Source organism: Xiphophorus hellerii, chromosome 13 (genome assembly GCF_003331165.1).
Source record: "Xiphophorus hellerii strain 12219 chromosome 13, Xiphophorus_hellerii-4.1, whole genome shotgun sequence".
NCBI classification, from domain to species: domain Eukaryota; kingdom Metazoa; phylum Chordata; class Actinopteri; order Cyprinodontiformes; family Poeciliidae; genus Xiphophorus; species Xiphophorus hellerii.
Genome location: NC_045684.1, coordinates 9,673,985 through 9,687,275, shown reverse-complemented (window position 1 = coordinate 9,687,275; position 13,291 = coordinate 9,673,985). Strand labels below are relative to the sequence as shown.

The window sequence follows — 13,291 nt, the reverse complement described above, 5'->3', positions numbered from 1 at the left end:
AGAAATCCCTGTTCTTTATGTAGGATTCAAACCAGTTAAGCACTGGACCGGAGAGTCCGACCCAACTCTCCAGTCGATTCAGTAATATGTCATGGTCAACAGTGTCAAAAGCTGCACTGAGGTCCAACAGAACCAGCACTGTGGTTCTGCCACAGTCCGTATTTATATGGATGTCATTGAACACTTTTACGAGGGCGGTCTCCGTGCTGTGGTAACCATGGAAACCAGACTGGAAGGAGTCAAAGAGGTTGGTTATAGTTAAGAAGCTAGTTAATTGTTTACACAGAACTTTTTCAATAACTTTGCTGATGAATGGGAGGTTGGAGATCGGCCTGTAATTCTGCATTAGTGATTTGTCCAGATTGTTCTTTTTTATAAGTGGTTTGATTACTGCTGTTTTCAAAGCCTGGGGGAAAACACCTGATGAGAGCGATGAGTTTACTATTTGGATCAGATCAGAAGCAATAACAGGCAGGACTTTCTTAAAGAAATTTGTGGGTAAAACATCCAGACAGCAGGAACTGGAGCTTAGCTGACTTATAATTTCCTGTAGGGTTTTATAATTAAGTAGTTGAAATTGGGTCATTTTTCCTGTATTTGTTTTGTTTGGGCACAGCATTGGTACTGACTTTATATTAGATGTACAGATTAATCCTCTGATTTTTTGAATTTTCTCTGAAAAGAACCTAGAAAACTGGTTGCAGGCAGCAATACATTGGAATTCAGGCGGTAACATCACAGGAGGGTTTGTGATTCTGTCAACTGTTGCAAATAAAGCTCGAGCATTGATAAAAGCCCAGTCACCAGGCACTCGCCATTGTACCCCCCCTCCAGGCCTGGCTCCAGAGTGGGGCACCGGTGACCCACATCCGGGCAAGGGAACACTAAGTTCAAAGTTTTCTTCCATCATAGAGTTCTTCAGGTTGTTACTGTTATAACTTCCAAAAGGGAAAAGGTAACAGGGATGAAAGACTGTGTCCTGTATGGCTAGGGCCTGGCTGTAAGTACATCCTTGAATGTAAACTAAACATGTTCTTATTTCACCAATGCAAAAACCACGTGAGCTCCATCAGCGCCACCGTCAACGCTCTCACACAGTTCCCACACCTGTCCGTTATACACTGATGTGTTCAGCAGTGCTTCCTGATGATGCACAAAAAATCTGGTGCAAATCGGTTGATGTAAAAAGGAGATACCGCTGTTGAAATAACCTAGGGGGCGCAGTGGAGTGAAATGACAATTTAATGCCATTGGGTTCTTAAGAGGTTAACCAAGGTCAATCATAACAAGTTTAGTGCAAATACAATGATGCATGTATGATTTTGAGATAAAGGTGCAAACAGCGATGGGTTAGTATTCATCATTCAGCCACATCCACATGCTGCTGCCAGCCAGTGTTGAGAGAAGGATTTACCATCATGTTGTTCTACTTCATTAAACACAGGTTGAAATCTGCATGAACCGCCGAGTAAAGGGAAGAAAAAGAGTGGGAAAACACTGACTTCCTGTTGAAAGGTGTAGGGCTTGTGTTGATGTCACTAATTGGCCATGTGAATGTGATGAGCCCTGGTCTGTGATGATACAAATGAAGTTTGATGCACCTGGGAGTTTATGTGGGGATGTTATTCCACCTTGATATTAGATGACGTCAGATTATGAAGACATAGGATTGTCAGGGATCCAACCTGGATCATTCATGCCAAGTTTGGTGCCAATTGATCTTTTTAAGTGAAAGTCATAACGTTTTGTTTGGGTTGGCGAGTACGCCAAATTCGCCAATCTACCACGCAACCTGAACATATACAAAAAGTGAATTTTTTTGATAACTTTTAAAGCCCCACTCATTACCTGCATCCTGGCCAAGAATGAAGCCAATAGGTCGAAATCCATAGGAGGAGTTTGTTAAAGTTTGACTTGAATAAAAGTGAAAAATGGCCAAAATTTGCCCCTTGACCCAAAATGGCTGCCTCCCCGTGTAATTTAGGAGGTACCTCTAAGAGACGTTTTCTGCTATTGCCTCTGCGTGGTTCTCCAGCTGCAAAGCAGCACAGAGGAAGCCTCTCCAGAGAATCATAAAATCTGCCCAGAGGACTATCGACTACTCTCTGCCTTCTCTCGAGGAACTCCACAGGTCCGTTGCCTCAGGAAAGCCAAGAACATTTTAAGACTCCTCACACCCAGGTTACAATTTGTTCCAACTGGCTGCAGATAGAGGAGCAATAAAACAAAGACAAACAGACTGAAGATCAGTTTATACCCAGTAGCCATAAGGGCATTAAATGCCACCTAGTACAATTTATCACCCAATTTTGTTATAATCCATGTCATTTTATTGAATGGTTTATATAACAACAATACAGTTTGTCATTATTGTTGCTACAGAATATGCCAGAAAAAAAACAAAGCATCTCTCAAGGAAATTGCTTCACATCTCTACGTATCCTAATGTCAAGATGCTTTATAGACATGAAATCTCTCCAGTATTTAATTCTAGTTTTTAACCAAATCAATTTAATAGTGAACCTCAACACAGGACACACATGTAAAACACTGCTACGGCTTGTCGCCTCTGTGAGTCATCATGTGCCGATTTAAACTAACTTTGTAAAAAAAAACCTTTTCCACAGTTTCCACATGAAAAAGGCTTTTCACCAGTGTGAGTCCTCATGTGAATAGATAAATTCTGTTTTTCACTAAAACTTTTTCCACAGGTCACACATGAAAACGGCCTTTCACCAGTGTGAGTCCTCATGTGAATAGATAAATTGTGTTTTTGACAAAAACTTTTCCCACAGGTCACACATGAAAACGGCTTTTCACCAGTATGAATCATCATGTGCTGAGATAAATGCTGTTTTTGAAGAAAACTTTTTCCACAGGTCACACATGAAAACAGCTTTTCACCTGTGTGAGTCCTCATATGAATAGATAAATTCTGTTTTCCACTAAAACTTTTTCCACAGGTCACACATGAAAATGGCTTTTCACCAGTGTGAAACCTCATGTGCCGAGTTAAATCGTGTTTCTGACTAAAACATTTTCCACAATTCACACATGAAAACGGCTTTTCACCTGTGTGAATCATCATGTGCTTACTTAAATTGTGTTTTCGAATAAAACTTTTCCCACAGGTCACACATGAAAACGGCTTTTCACCAGTGTGAATCTTCATGTGCATAGTTAAAGCATGTTTTAGAGTAAAACTTTTTCCACAGGTCATGCATGAAAACGGCTTTTCACCAGTATGAATCATCATGTGCCGAGATAAATGCTGTTTTTGAAGAAAACTTTTCCCACAGGTCACACATAAAAACGGCTTTTCACCAGTATGAATCATGACATGATGAGTTAAATCATGTTTTTGAGTAAAACTTCTTCCACAGGTCACGCATGAAAACGGCTTCTCACCAGTATGAATCATCATGTGCCGAGATAAATGCTGTTTTTGAAGAAAACTTCTTCCACAGGTCACACATGAAAACAGCTTTTCACCAGTGTGAATCCTCATGTGCCGAGTTAAAACGTGTTTTTGAGTAAAACTTCTTCCACAGGTCACACATGAAAACAGCTTTTCACCAGTGTGAATCCTCATGTGCTGAGATAAATTCCATTTTCCACTAAAACTTTTTCCACAGGTCACACATGAAAACAGCTTTTCACCAGTATGAATCATCATGTGCCGAGTTAAATCTTGTTTTTGACTAAAACATTTTCTACAATTCACGCATGAAAACGGCTTTTCACCAGTATGAGTTCTCATGTGAGCATCAAAAACAGATTTGAAAGTCAAACGCTTTTCACAAATGACACTTGAGAAAGGTTTTCTTCTTTCTTGATTTTGGTTCTCAGCTTCAGCAGCTTCCTGGAAGATGACTTGGTTCCTGTTTGGTTCTGATTCAGTGTGGTCTGTTTGCTCATCAACAGGAACCACCATGAAGGTATCAGTCTCCTGTTTAAATTCAATCTGTTCTTCACCCTGACTGCAGTAAACTTCTTTCTCTTCCACTTTTATCTGATGATCTTCTGGCTCTTCCTGTTCTTGTTTCACCTGCAGAGCTTCCAACTCCTCCTGGTCCAGAGTGGATCTCCTCTCCTGGTAATAAATGTTACACTGCAGGCAATCTGGACAAGAAAACAGATTTAAAAAGCAATCGTTATTTTATTGAAGTAAATGGGAGAAATCGTTCATTGTTTACGACAGAAATGAAAAAAATGAAAAAACCCACACCGAAAAATTTAAGAGCGTAGACAGAGAGACAGATCAGACGACAAATCCAGCTGACAATTGGAGAATTCTCAAATGAATGGATATTAAATATTTTTTATTTATTATAAAATTAATAATAGTTGCCAATGTTGTTAATATTTATGAGTAAATTTTATTATTTAAAGATATTACTTAATTTGGAACTATCATTACTTTTATTTGTATTAAAATTTGATTTTAGTTCACTTTATATTTTTGGGGTTTATTTACAGAGTTTATTTGTAGGTTAATAATTGTTTAATTTTTGTTGCTTTGTGTTTGTCATTTACTTTTGTAAGTTAGACATTAAGAACTGGGTCCATTTTCTGTAAGTATAGGGACTGGTATAGGACCAGCATGCACTGGGTTGGGCCTGTGGGTTTTGACCAGAGCAGGAGAGGAAACAATGAAAAGTAGTGATGGTGAGATGCAGCTTCATGAAGCCCTGAGGAACTCCATCCAATCATTCGACTCATGAGCCGATGCACCGCGGTGCTTCATTTGCTCTACTGTGACATCAACTGGACAATATATGTAAAATAGGCAACGTGAAAACAACACGAAGCTTTACAATGAATAAACAAGTTTAAAATGTTTGTGATTCTGATACATAAATTCTGATTAATCTGGTTGTATGAAACAATGGCTAGATCAAAAAGAAAACTAGAAACAAATAGAAAAGAGGGTTGTGATTGGCTTGTTACTCGCTATGTCACCAGGGACAACGATTTATTACTAAAAAATAAAAACTTTAACTGCTCAGGTTTAGGTGAGTTCTCCGTCTTACCCGCTTCATTACTCAACACATCACTAATGAAAAGTTTGATCTTTGTTATTTGCTTGTCAAACTGAAAAAATAAACTATAAAAGCAATCTTCAAGTTTTTTGGACATTGAACTTCTTTTACCTTCGTACGAAGCATCACCTCAGTGCAGCAGTGGCTTGTTGACTGAACTTTTATAGGATGTTTGGTTTGACAAACAATCGCCACTACAATTTATTTATTACAAATTATTACATTTTACAGCTACTAACACATTATTATTGTTTCATGCTGTTTGCTTTACTAACCTTGCGCTGCATTGTTCACATTTCTCCTGTTTTCAAAAGTAAGTTTGATTAGTTAAAGGAGGAAAAGCCATAAAAGGTCATTTTCTCTCTACATCAATAAGTCATTTTCACAGCGTAATTGTGATTCCTGCGTTTATTTACCGGTTAACAAAACATTTATACGGGAAAAGAACATTTACTAAAATGATCCTCATACAGAAAGGTGCAGACATTTAGACCTTAACCTGCATCCAAACGCTGGTGGTTCCTACCTATTCGGTGTAAGATTATCTGGGGCCTCCGGGAGAAATCCAGCAGTCTGCGATGATCATCCATCTCTTCCTCCGACTTGACGATGATTTCTTTAAACTCTGTGAATGTTTCTTCAGCAGCAGTTAACGGCTCGTTGATAAACTCGTTTAGAGAAACAGTCGAACATTGAACCAAACAGACCATGCGCCATTTTCTTTGTCTTCTTCTTCTTCTTCTTTGGGATTTTATGACTGTCATGTCATTGCATTACCGCCACCTTGTGGATCTTACGATCATCACATCTAAAGATTTCTCATACAGTGCCAGTTCTCTTTGAAAGACGTAAAATCTTTTCTTCCACTTTATCTAAATAAAACAAATACAATATTAGTATTCCAGTTTTCCACAAATTCAAAGTTAATATTGTCTTCTGATTCGTATCTCCTACATCCCGCAACATGTTTCACAGTTTCTTCACTCCACCAGATCAGAACCTTTCCTATAGTTTCCGTATATCCACAATGATCGCTGCTGCTTTGTTCGGAGTTACCTCTGGTTCCGCCCATCCTGTGGCTTATTGAGAGCCGATCAGCACCGGCTTGTTCATTTAACCCTCCTGTTATGTTCGTTTCTAGGGTACAGCAAAAATGTTCGTGGGTCAATTTGAACCGGGGAGTGTTTAATCATGCTATAGCGTCAGAAACAAAAAAAACCCTCCAAAACATATTTATATCTGATTATTAACTCCAATACTAATAATTTCAATCAATATTTGTGCAATGGTGTTTTTTTATTTCTCAGCAATTAAGGATCAATAACATCAACCCACTCATTTACTCATTTGGACATAAAAAATGGAATTTACATTTTTTTTATGTCCACTGGAAAAAAACCTAGACACAAAAAAACTATAATTTCCTTGAAATTGATCTTTGGTGAAACATTTTATATTACAGTTTTTTTTAAAATGGGTGGTCTTTATAATTGTATTTGTGTGACGGACGTGTACGTCGATGGCTAGTCGCCCCCTCACTGACTATGTGCTCCGGTCAGAGAACAGCTGCGACTTTAGGTGATGTTATGGGTTTTATTGATAAACATATGTGTCTGTGTGTGTGTGTGTGGTCTCTGCAAGATAAACATATACAGAAAGAGTAATTAGAATATTGTACATCTAAATTCCACGTATACATATACAAATTCTAACGTATGCAAAATATTCGATTTCAGGTAGAATCAAATATACACATCCAGTTACATTAACAATATATATAATTGTAATTGCAATTCAGTAACACTTCAGTAACATTAATGTAACAAGGAAGAGAATTACTGCAAGTAACAAGTAATAACAGGATAATATAGGTGAGAACTAGGCACTCAAAGTGTTAATACAGAGCATATAGATGCAGTACACTTAATGACCACAGGGTGGCGCATAAAGACCACAAATGGTAGAAGCGGTTCTTCCCGCCGCGAGATCGAGAAAATGATTATCCACTCGAACATACCGGCTCCATAAGCGCTCGATGCTACATTTGGAAGCTAGTTTACCGTCCTGAACATCTTCAGAACAGTAGAAATAACACTACAATTCAGAGTACTGCCAGACAACTCTCAAACTGAACTATTCTTGTAACGTTAAACCAAGAAATTAGCGTTTAGCCAGGCATTTAAGAAATAGGCATTTCCTCATCAAAATACGCTGGAGCTCGCGGTAACCAAGGTTACACGGTTGCCGAACTAAGCAGCGTGTAAGAAACACAAGCGGATGAAATGAATTATGTACTTACATTGTCATCAACGCACACGTACACACAAAGAATTCAACATTTTAGTGAGGTGCTGGAACAGAACTGCATGTGTCTACTAGCGAAGCACACTGAAAGTCAAGAGTCATGCATACGCGCAGGCGCGTGGTACATCCCCAATAATGTCTCTGACGTCACGACGCTGGCTCCAGCAGGGAGTTTTCCACAATTTGAGACACACATACTGTTCTTAGTCAAATTGTCCCGCTGATTAAAATCAAGAGAAATGAGTCATGCAGAGAATATTTATGTTTTCCTCCACTTCTGCTGAGTGTCACTCAGTGTGGGTGGAGTTTATCCACGGGAACAGAAAAGATTCCCATCAAAAGTTGTGTGAATGTAGTGGTTATAAAACTGTTTTAGACAACCAAAAGGGAAAACAAGATCTAGTGATCTGCGATCGATTATTTTGGTCTTTCAAGTTCAGTGCTACAGACAGATACAGTAAAAGGTAGCCTAAGTTTAATGAAGTTTAAAAACAATCTATTTTTCTTTAATGTTACTTTTCCGGCTATGTTTGGTTATAATTCTTGAAAAGTTCAACCTTTTAGATTTTAAGTTATGAGGGTTTAATCATTCGGGTTTCGATTGGTTTTGTCTGATCGGATGTAGGGGAACGCGACGCTTCTGCTCCTCCATTACATCACTGGAGACGAAAGCAGTGACATCGTGCCCGTGTTTTCATTATTCCCCTACTGATAGAGTTCTTACTCATAAGGGGCGTAACATGAACACCTGCTTTCTCGCAGTTTCCTAGTGAAGTAAAGAGAGTAGTGAGAAAGTGGGCTTGTGTGAGTGGGGGTGTGCAGGTATGTGTGTGGTGGGGTGTGTGTGTGTGTGTGTGTGTGTGTGTGTGTGTGTGTGTGTGTGTGTGTGTGTGTGGTGAAATATGGTTCATAGCTGCAAGGAAACATATAGAATTGGACATTTTTTAAAATCTTATTTTGCACTCTAACCTGACTGCTGGGTCAAATTGACCCGAACAGTACCTATGTAAAAGTAGACGTAGGGGTTGGTACAAATGTGTAAAATGAATAGATTTTCAATTTATATGTAGAGTGCACCTATTAAGACAAATAGAAAAAGTTTCATGCAAAAAAAATACTTGCAACTATTAAAAAAAAAAAAAATTAAACTTTAAAACTGGTCAATTTGACCTGGAACTTAACAGGAGGGTTAAATGTGCGGTGCTGGTGGTCGAGTGTGAAGGACTTTTAACGGGTTTTTCTACTTGAATTTTCTACTGGTATTTTAATAATAGTTTGTATTTATTTCTTTGTTAGCTCTCAGGATTGAAGGTGGTGCGTTTGGCCCAGATGGTGGCGCCCCCTGTTGCTGTGGCTGTCCCGTGATCAACATAAATCGATGGAGGGAAATCCAACGAGTGTTTGTGACGTCACGGTGTTTGGTGATTCTTTGCTCGGTTCTTTGATTCTTTGCCAGGTGGCGTTGTTGGCAACAAACTAAATAATTGTGTATTTTTACCATCGATTGCCTCACTAATATTTATTTAGCTAATGTTAGCTTATACACTCTTTCTACTGCACTAGATGGGTTAAATGCTATTACTCTCTTTAATACTGAAATTATTCAATATATGACCTTATATTTTATGTTTGCAAGCATTTCTATGCAATATTTAAAGTTATAAGCAGGGTTGTTGGTACTGATTTTAAATTATTCAGTTTAGCTGACAGGTTTGCACTGTTTAACTTTTTCCTGCTGCTTCTACTCATTTAATTTCAGCAAGTGTTCTGCAGTTGAACTCAAATGTTTCTACAATTTTCAGCAGTTACATTCAGCACTAACACGACATTTTCACAGGAAAGGCAAATGTTCTACTTACTTTCTAAGACACTAATAATATATCTATGTGTGGAGGTTAAATTAGTTCCAGCATTAGAAACATGGTGATCTATAATAGAAAACAGCTGCAGCAGAACAGAGAAAAATACAACTAAGACAACAGACACAACAAATTATTGAAGAAAATATTCAACCATATTTTCTATAATCAAGAAAAATCAATGCATGAAAACCAGGTTGTACCAGGTTAGGATTGGCTTTTTTACTTATCACTTGGCGGCTGGGATGTTTATGGACCTGTGAGGGGCTGCTTCCTTTTTCACAGTTGGTGCGTTGGCTTTTCTGTAGCATCCTTCCTACTGGTGGTGTAGTCGGCAAGTTGAGAGGCTTGTGTTTTTGGCTTATTTGTGTATGAAGTGGTGAAAGTGCTTGTGTTGGCTGGTGTTTGCATTTTGATTGGCCCCTTTTTTTGGGTCTGGTATCGTTTGCTGTCTGTCTGTCTTGGTGTTGGTATGGGCTGTGATTTATTGCTTTGCTAGGCTATCTGTGGCCACAGCCTGGTGCTGGGCTGGGATTCAGGGCTGTGGGTGGTATTCTTGTTCTGGATATTGCGCTGAGCTGGCTGGTCGGTCCATTTCTTGGGTTGGGGTTCTTTCAGTCAACCCGGTGCGCTGTATGTCTGCTGGATCTTCTTCATTGGGACTAGGTGGATCCTTTGGTTGGCAGGCTGTGTTTGGGAATTGGGATAGGGATTTGGTTTGAATGATTCCTAAGCTGGTGGTCCTGGTTCTGGTTGGATCTCTGTGTATGAGAAATGCAACTGGGTGTATGGCGTCCATTTTTGTTTTGTTTAGTTTGACATTATCTACATGGGTTTGAATGTCTGGGTGTACACATGAGAATAGGAACATGTGATCTTGTCTCTGTGTGCCTGGTCTGTCTGTCAGGTTTGGTCTCTGGCTCCCTCCTCTCTGTGATCACCTTTATATCAAGTTGGGTGAGAGGAGGGGGCCCCTATAAAACTTTTACCTCACCTTTCTTTTCTCTCCCGCTTTCTTCTCCATCTCATTACAATTTAATAAAATACACCCAAAGCAGTTTCTAATAAAGTTTCATGTAATTATATCAGGGGGAAGCCATAATGGTCCACTTATGCAAGTCTTTAGGGCTTAACCTTGGTACTCGACAATGCTGAGTGTCACACTGTCACAGGACAAGTTTAATACAAAACACAACAAAAAGACAAAATGCAAGTGTATAGTCAATGGTAAATGTATGTATAGCGATTTATCTAGTGCAGAGGATGCCAAAGTGCTTTACATGTTGATGGTGGTAAGCTACATTGTAGCCCAGCTGCCCTAGGGCAGACTGACAGAAGCTGCTACTCAATGGGCGCCATCGGACTTCTGACTAACAGCAGGCAAGGCAGGTTTGGTGCCTTGCTCAAGGACTCAACAACTGAGATGGATGTGGGAAGTTTGAACCAGAAACCCATCAGTTACAGGAACCACAGTGGCTACAACCAGTATAGCTGTAGTACCACCATCTACTGGGTTCAAGGATCAGGCACAACATACACTAAAGAAAAACTCAAAACTTTAATGTTAAATGAAATGTTACACGTTTATTTCTTTCTAAAATATATATAAACATAAAAATAGTTTCAACATTAAAATACAGTAATCTAAATGCTGCAGCAGAACAGATTAAAATATTACAGCTAAAACAAGAGAAAAAAGCAAAATGTTAAAAATAATTACATGTACTTTGTGCAATCAATGCATGACAATTAGTTTGCGGTGAATTTTGCATTTCTTTAAAGTACAAATGATTTTTTTTTATTTCAATAGATTTTAATTGGGTAGAGTAAAACTGGTTAACATAATTTGAAAGAAATGAAATCAGATTCAATCTCATTTTACATTAAACACAAAATTAACACAAATACTGTTTTGTAGAATTTTTTTTTAAAACACTCAACCATTATGTACATTCTATTGTTGATTTAAAAAACTACAAAAATAAACCCCACTCACTCTCTATGGTACAGAATAATACAAATCAATCCCTCAAGTCCAATCATGTGAGAATGTTCTGGAAGGGAGTCCATGTCCGGTCAAACTCTGTTAATGCATGAAATAGTCAGTGGGCCCCCAAGCCTCTTCATCCATCAGCATCAGTACTGGCACTCCTCAGGGCTGTGTGCTGAGCCCTCTGCTCTTCACGTTGTACACACACAACATACAGTTTGACATAAACAGTATGTTAATACAATAACATACAGTTCATCATTATTGTTTTTTGATGCAGAATATACCAGAAAAATAAAACATCAATGAAGGAAAATGTGTCATGTTTGAAAATCTCTAAGTATCCAAATGTGAAGATCAAAATGATCACATTTAACAAATACAACATAGGACATTTATGGAACATACTTCTACAGCTTTTCAACTGTGTGACGCGTCATGTGCTCAGTTAAACTTTTTTATGACTAAAACTTTTTAAACAGGTCACACATGAAAACGGCTTTTCACCAGTGTGAATCCTCATGTGCTGAATTAAACTTTGTTTTTGACAAAAACTTTTTCCACAATTTCCACATGAAAACGGCTTTTCACCAGTGTGAATCATCATGTGCTGAGTTAAACCTGGTTTTTGACAAAAACTTTTTCCACAGGTCACACATGAAAACGGCTTTTCACCAGTGTGAATCATCATGTGCTGAGTTAAATGCTGTTTTCGAATAAAACTTTTTCCACAGGTCACACATGAAAACGGCTTTTCACCAGTGTGACTCATCATATGCTTAGTTAAAATGTGTTTTTGAGTAAAACTTTTTCCACAGTTCACACATGAAAACGGCTTTTCACCAGTATGAATCATCATGTGATGAGTTAAAACATGTTTATGAGTAAAACCTTTTCCACAGTTCACACATGAAAAAGGCTTTTCACCAGTATGAATCATCATGTGATGAGTTAAATGCTGTTTTTGACAAAAACTTTTTCCACAGTTCACACATGAAAACGGCTTTTCACCAGTGTGAATCATCATGTGCTGAGTTAAAACCGATTTATGCCTAAATCCTTTCCCACAGGTCACACATGAAAATGGCTTTTCACCTGTATGAGTTCTCATGTGTCCAGTTAAATGCTGTTTTCGACTAAAACTTTTTCCACAGTTCACACATGAAAACGGCTTTTCACCTGTGTGAATCATCATGTGCTGAGTTAAAACACGTTTTTGACTAAAACTCTTTCCACAATTCACACATGAAAACGGCTTTTCACCAGTGTGAATCATCATATGGTTAGTTAAAGCCAGTTTATAACCAAAACTTTTTCCACAGTTCACACATGAAAACGGCTTTTCACCAGTGTGAATCATCATATGCTTAGTTAAAGTCGGTTTATAACCAAAACTTTTTCCACAGTTCACACATGAAAACGGCTTTTGACCCGTATGAGTTCTCATATGAGCATCAAAAACAGATTTTGAAGCCAAACGCTTTTTACAGATGTTACATGAGAAAGGTTTTCTTCTTTCCTGATTTTGGTTCTCAGCTTCAGCAGCTTCCTGGAAGATGTCTTGGTTCCTGTTTGGTTCTGATTCAGTGTGGTCTGTTTGCTCATCAACAGGAACCACCATGCAGGTATCAGTCTCCTGTTTTAATTCAATCTGTTCTTCATCCTGACTGCAGTAAACTTCTTTCTCTTCCACTTTTATCTGCTGGTGTTTTAGATCCTCCTGCTCTTCTTTTATCTGATGATCTTCAGGCTCTTCCTGTTCTTGTTTCACCTGCAGAGGTTCTAACTTCTCCTGGTCCAGAGTGGATCTCCTCTCCTGGTTATAAACGTTACACTTCAGGGAATCTGGAGAAGAAAACAGAGAAAGAGTAATTGCTACCTTTTCTGAAATAAATACGAGTAATTGTTCATCTTTCAAGACAGAAATGAATAAAAAAAAACAATTGATAATTCAAGAGCGTAGACAGAGATACAGATCAGTCGATATATCCAGCTGACATTTGGGGAATTCTCAAATTAACGGATATGAAAAAAATATTTTATTACAAAATTAATTGTAGTAGGGATTATTGTTAATATTTACCTGCAAATTGTAT

General features: G+C 38.3%; 2 protein-coding genes and 2 long non-coding RNA genes across 4 annotated transcripts; all 4 read right to left on the bottom strand.

Moving 5' to 3' along the window:
* Positions 1–2,307: 2,307 nt before the first annotated feature.
* Positions 2,308–3,755, bottom strand: LOC116730928 (gastrula zinc finger protein XlCGF8.2DB-like). The gene is made up of 2 exons (XM_032580502.1): positions 2,753–3,755; positions 2,308–2,583 (listed from the first exon to the last, which is right to left on the bottom strand). Exons 1-2 carry the CDS (start codon positions 3,674–3,676, stop codon positions 2,554–2,556), a joined length of 954 nt encoding a protein of 317 aa, XP_032436393.1. The 5' UTR covers positions 3,677–3,755; the 3' UTR covers positions 2,308–2,553.
* A 256-nt stretch (positions 3,756–4,011) lies between these two features.
* Positions 4,012–5,620, bottom strand: LOC116730997 (uncharacterized). The gene is made up of 2 exons (XR_004341446.1): positions 5,569–5,620; positions 4,012–4,122 (listed from the first exon to the last, which is right to left on the bottom strand). It is a non-coding gene; the product is annotated as an uncharacterized LOC116730997 (long non-coding RNA).
* A 995-nt stretch (positions 5,621–6,615) lies between these two features.
* On the bottom strand, positions 6,616–8,041 carry LOC116731027 (uncharacterized). Its single transcript, XR_004341482.1, has 2 exons — positions 7,342–8,041; positions 6,616–6,676 (listed from the first exon to the last, which is right to left on the bottom strand). It is a non-coding gene; the product is annotated as an uncharacterized LOC116731027 (long non-coding RNA).
* Positions 8,042–11,558: 3,517 nt separating this feature from the next.
* LOC116730980 (gastrula zinc finger protein XlCGF8.2DB-like) lies at positions 11,559–12,630 on the bottom strand (the record flags this gene model as incomplete). Its single annotated transcript, XM_032580556.1, has 2 exons — positions 11,559–11,635; positions 11,887–12,630. Coding segments are annotated over 2 exons (774 nt in total), but the record flags the coding sequence as incomplete, so codon positions are not given.
* Between the last annotated feature and the right edge of the window lie 661 nt (positions 12,631–13,291).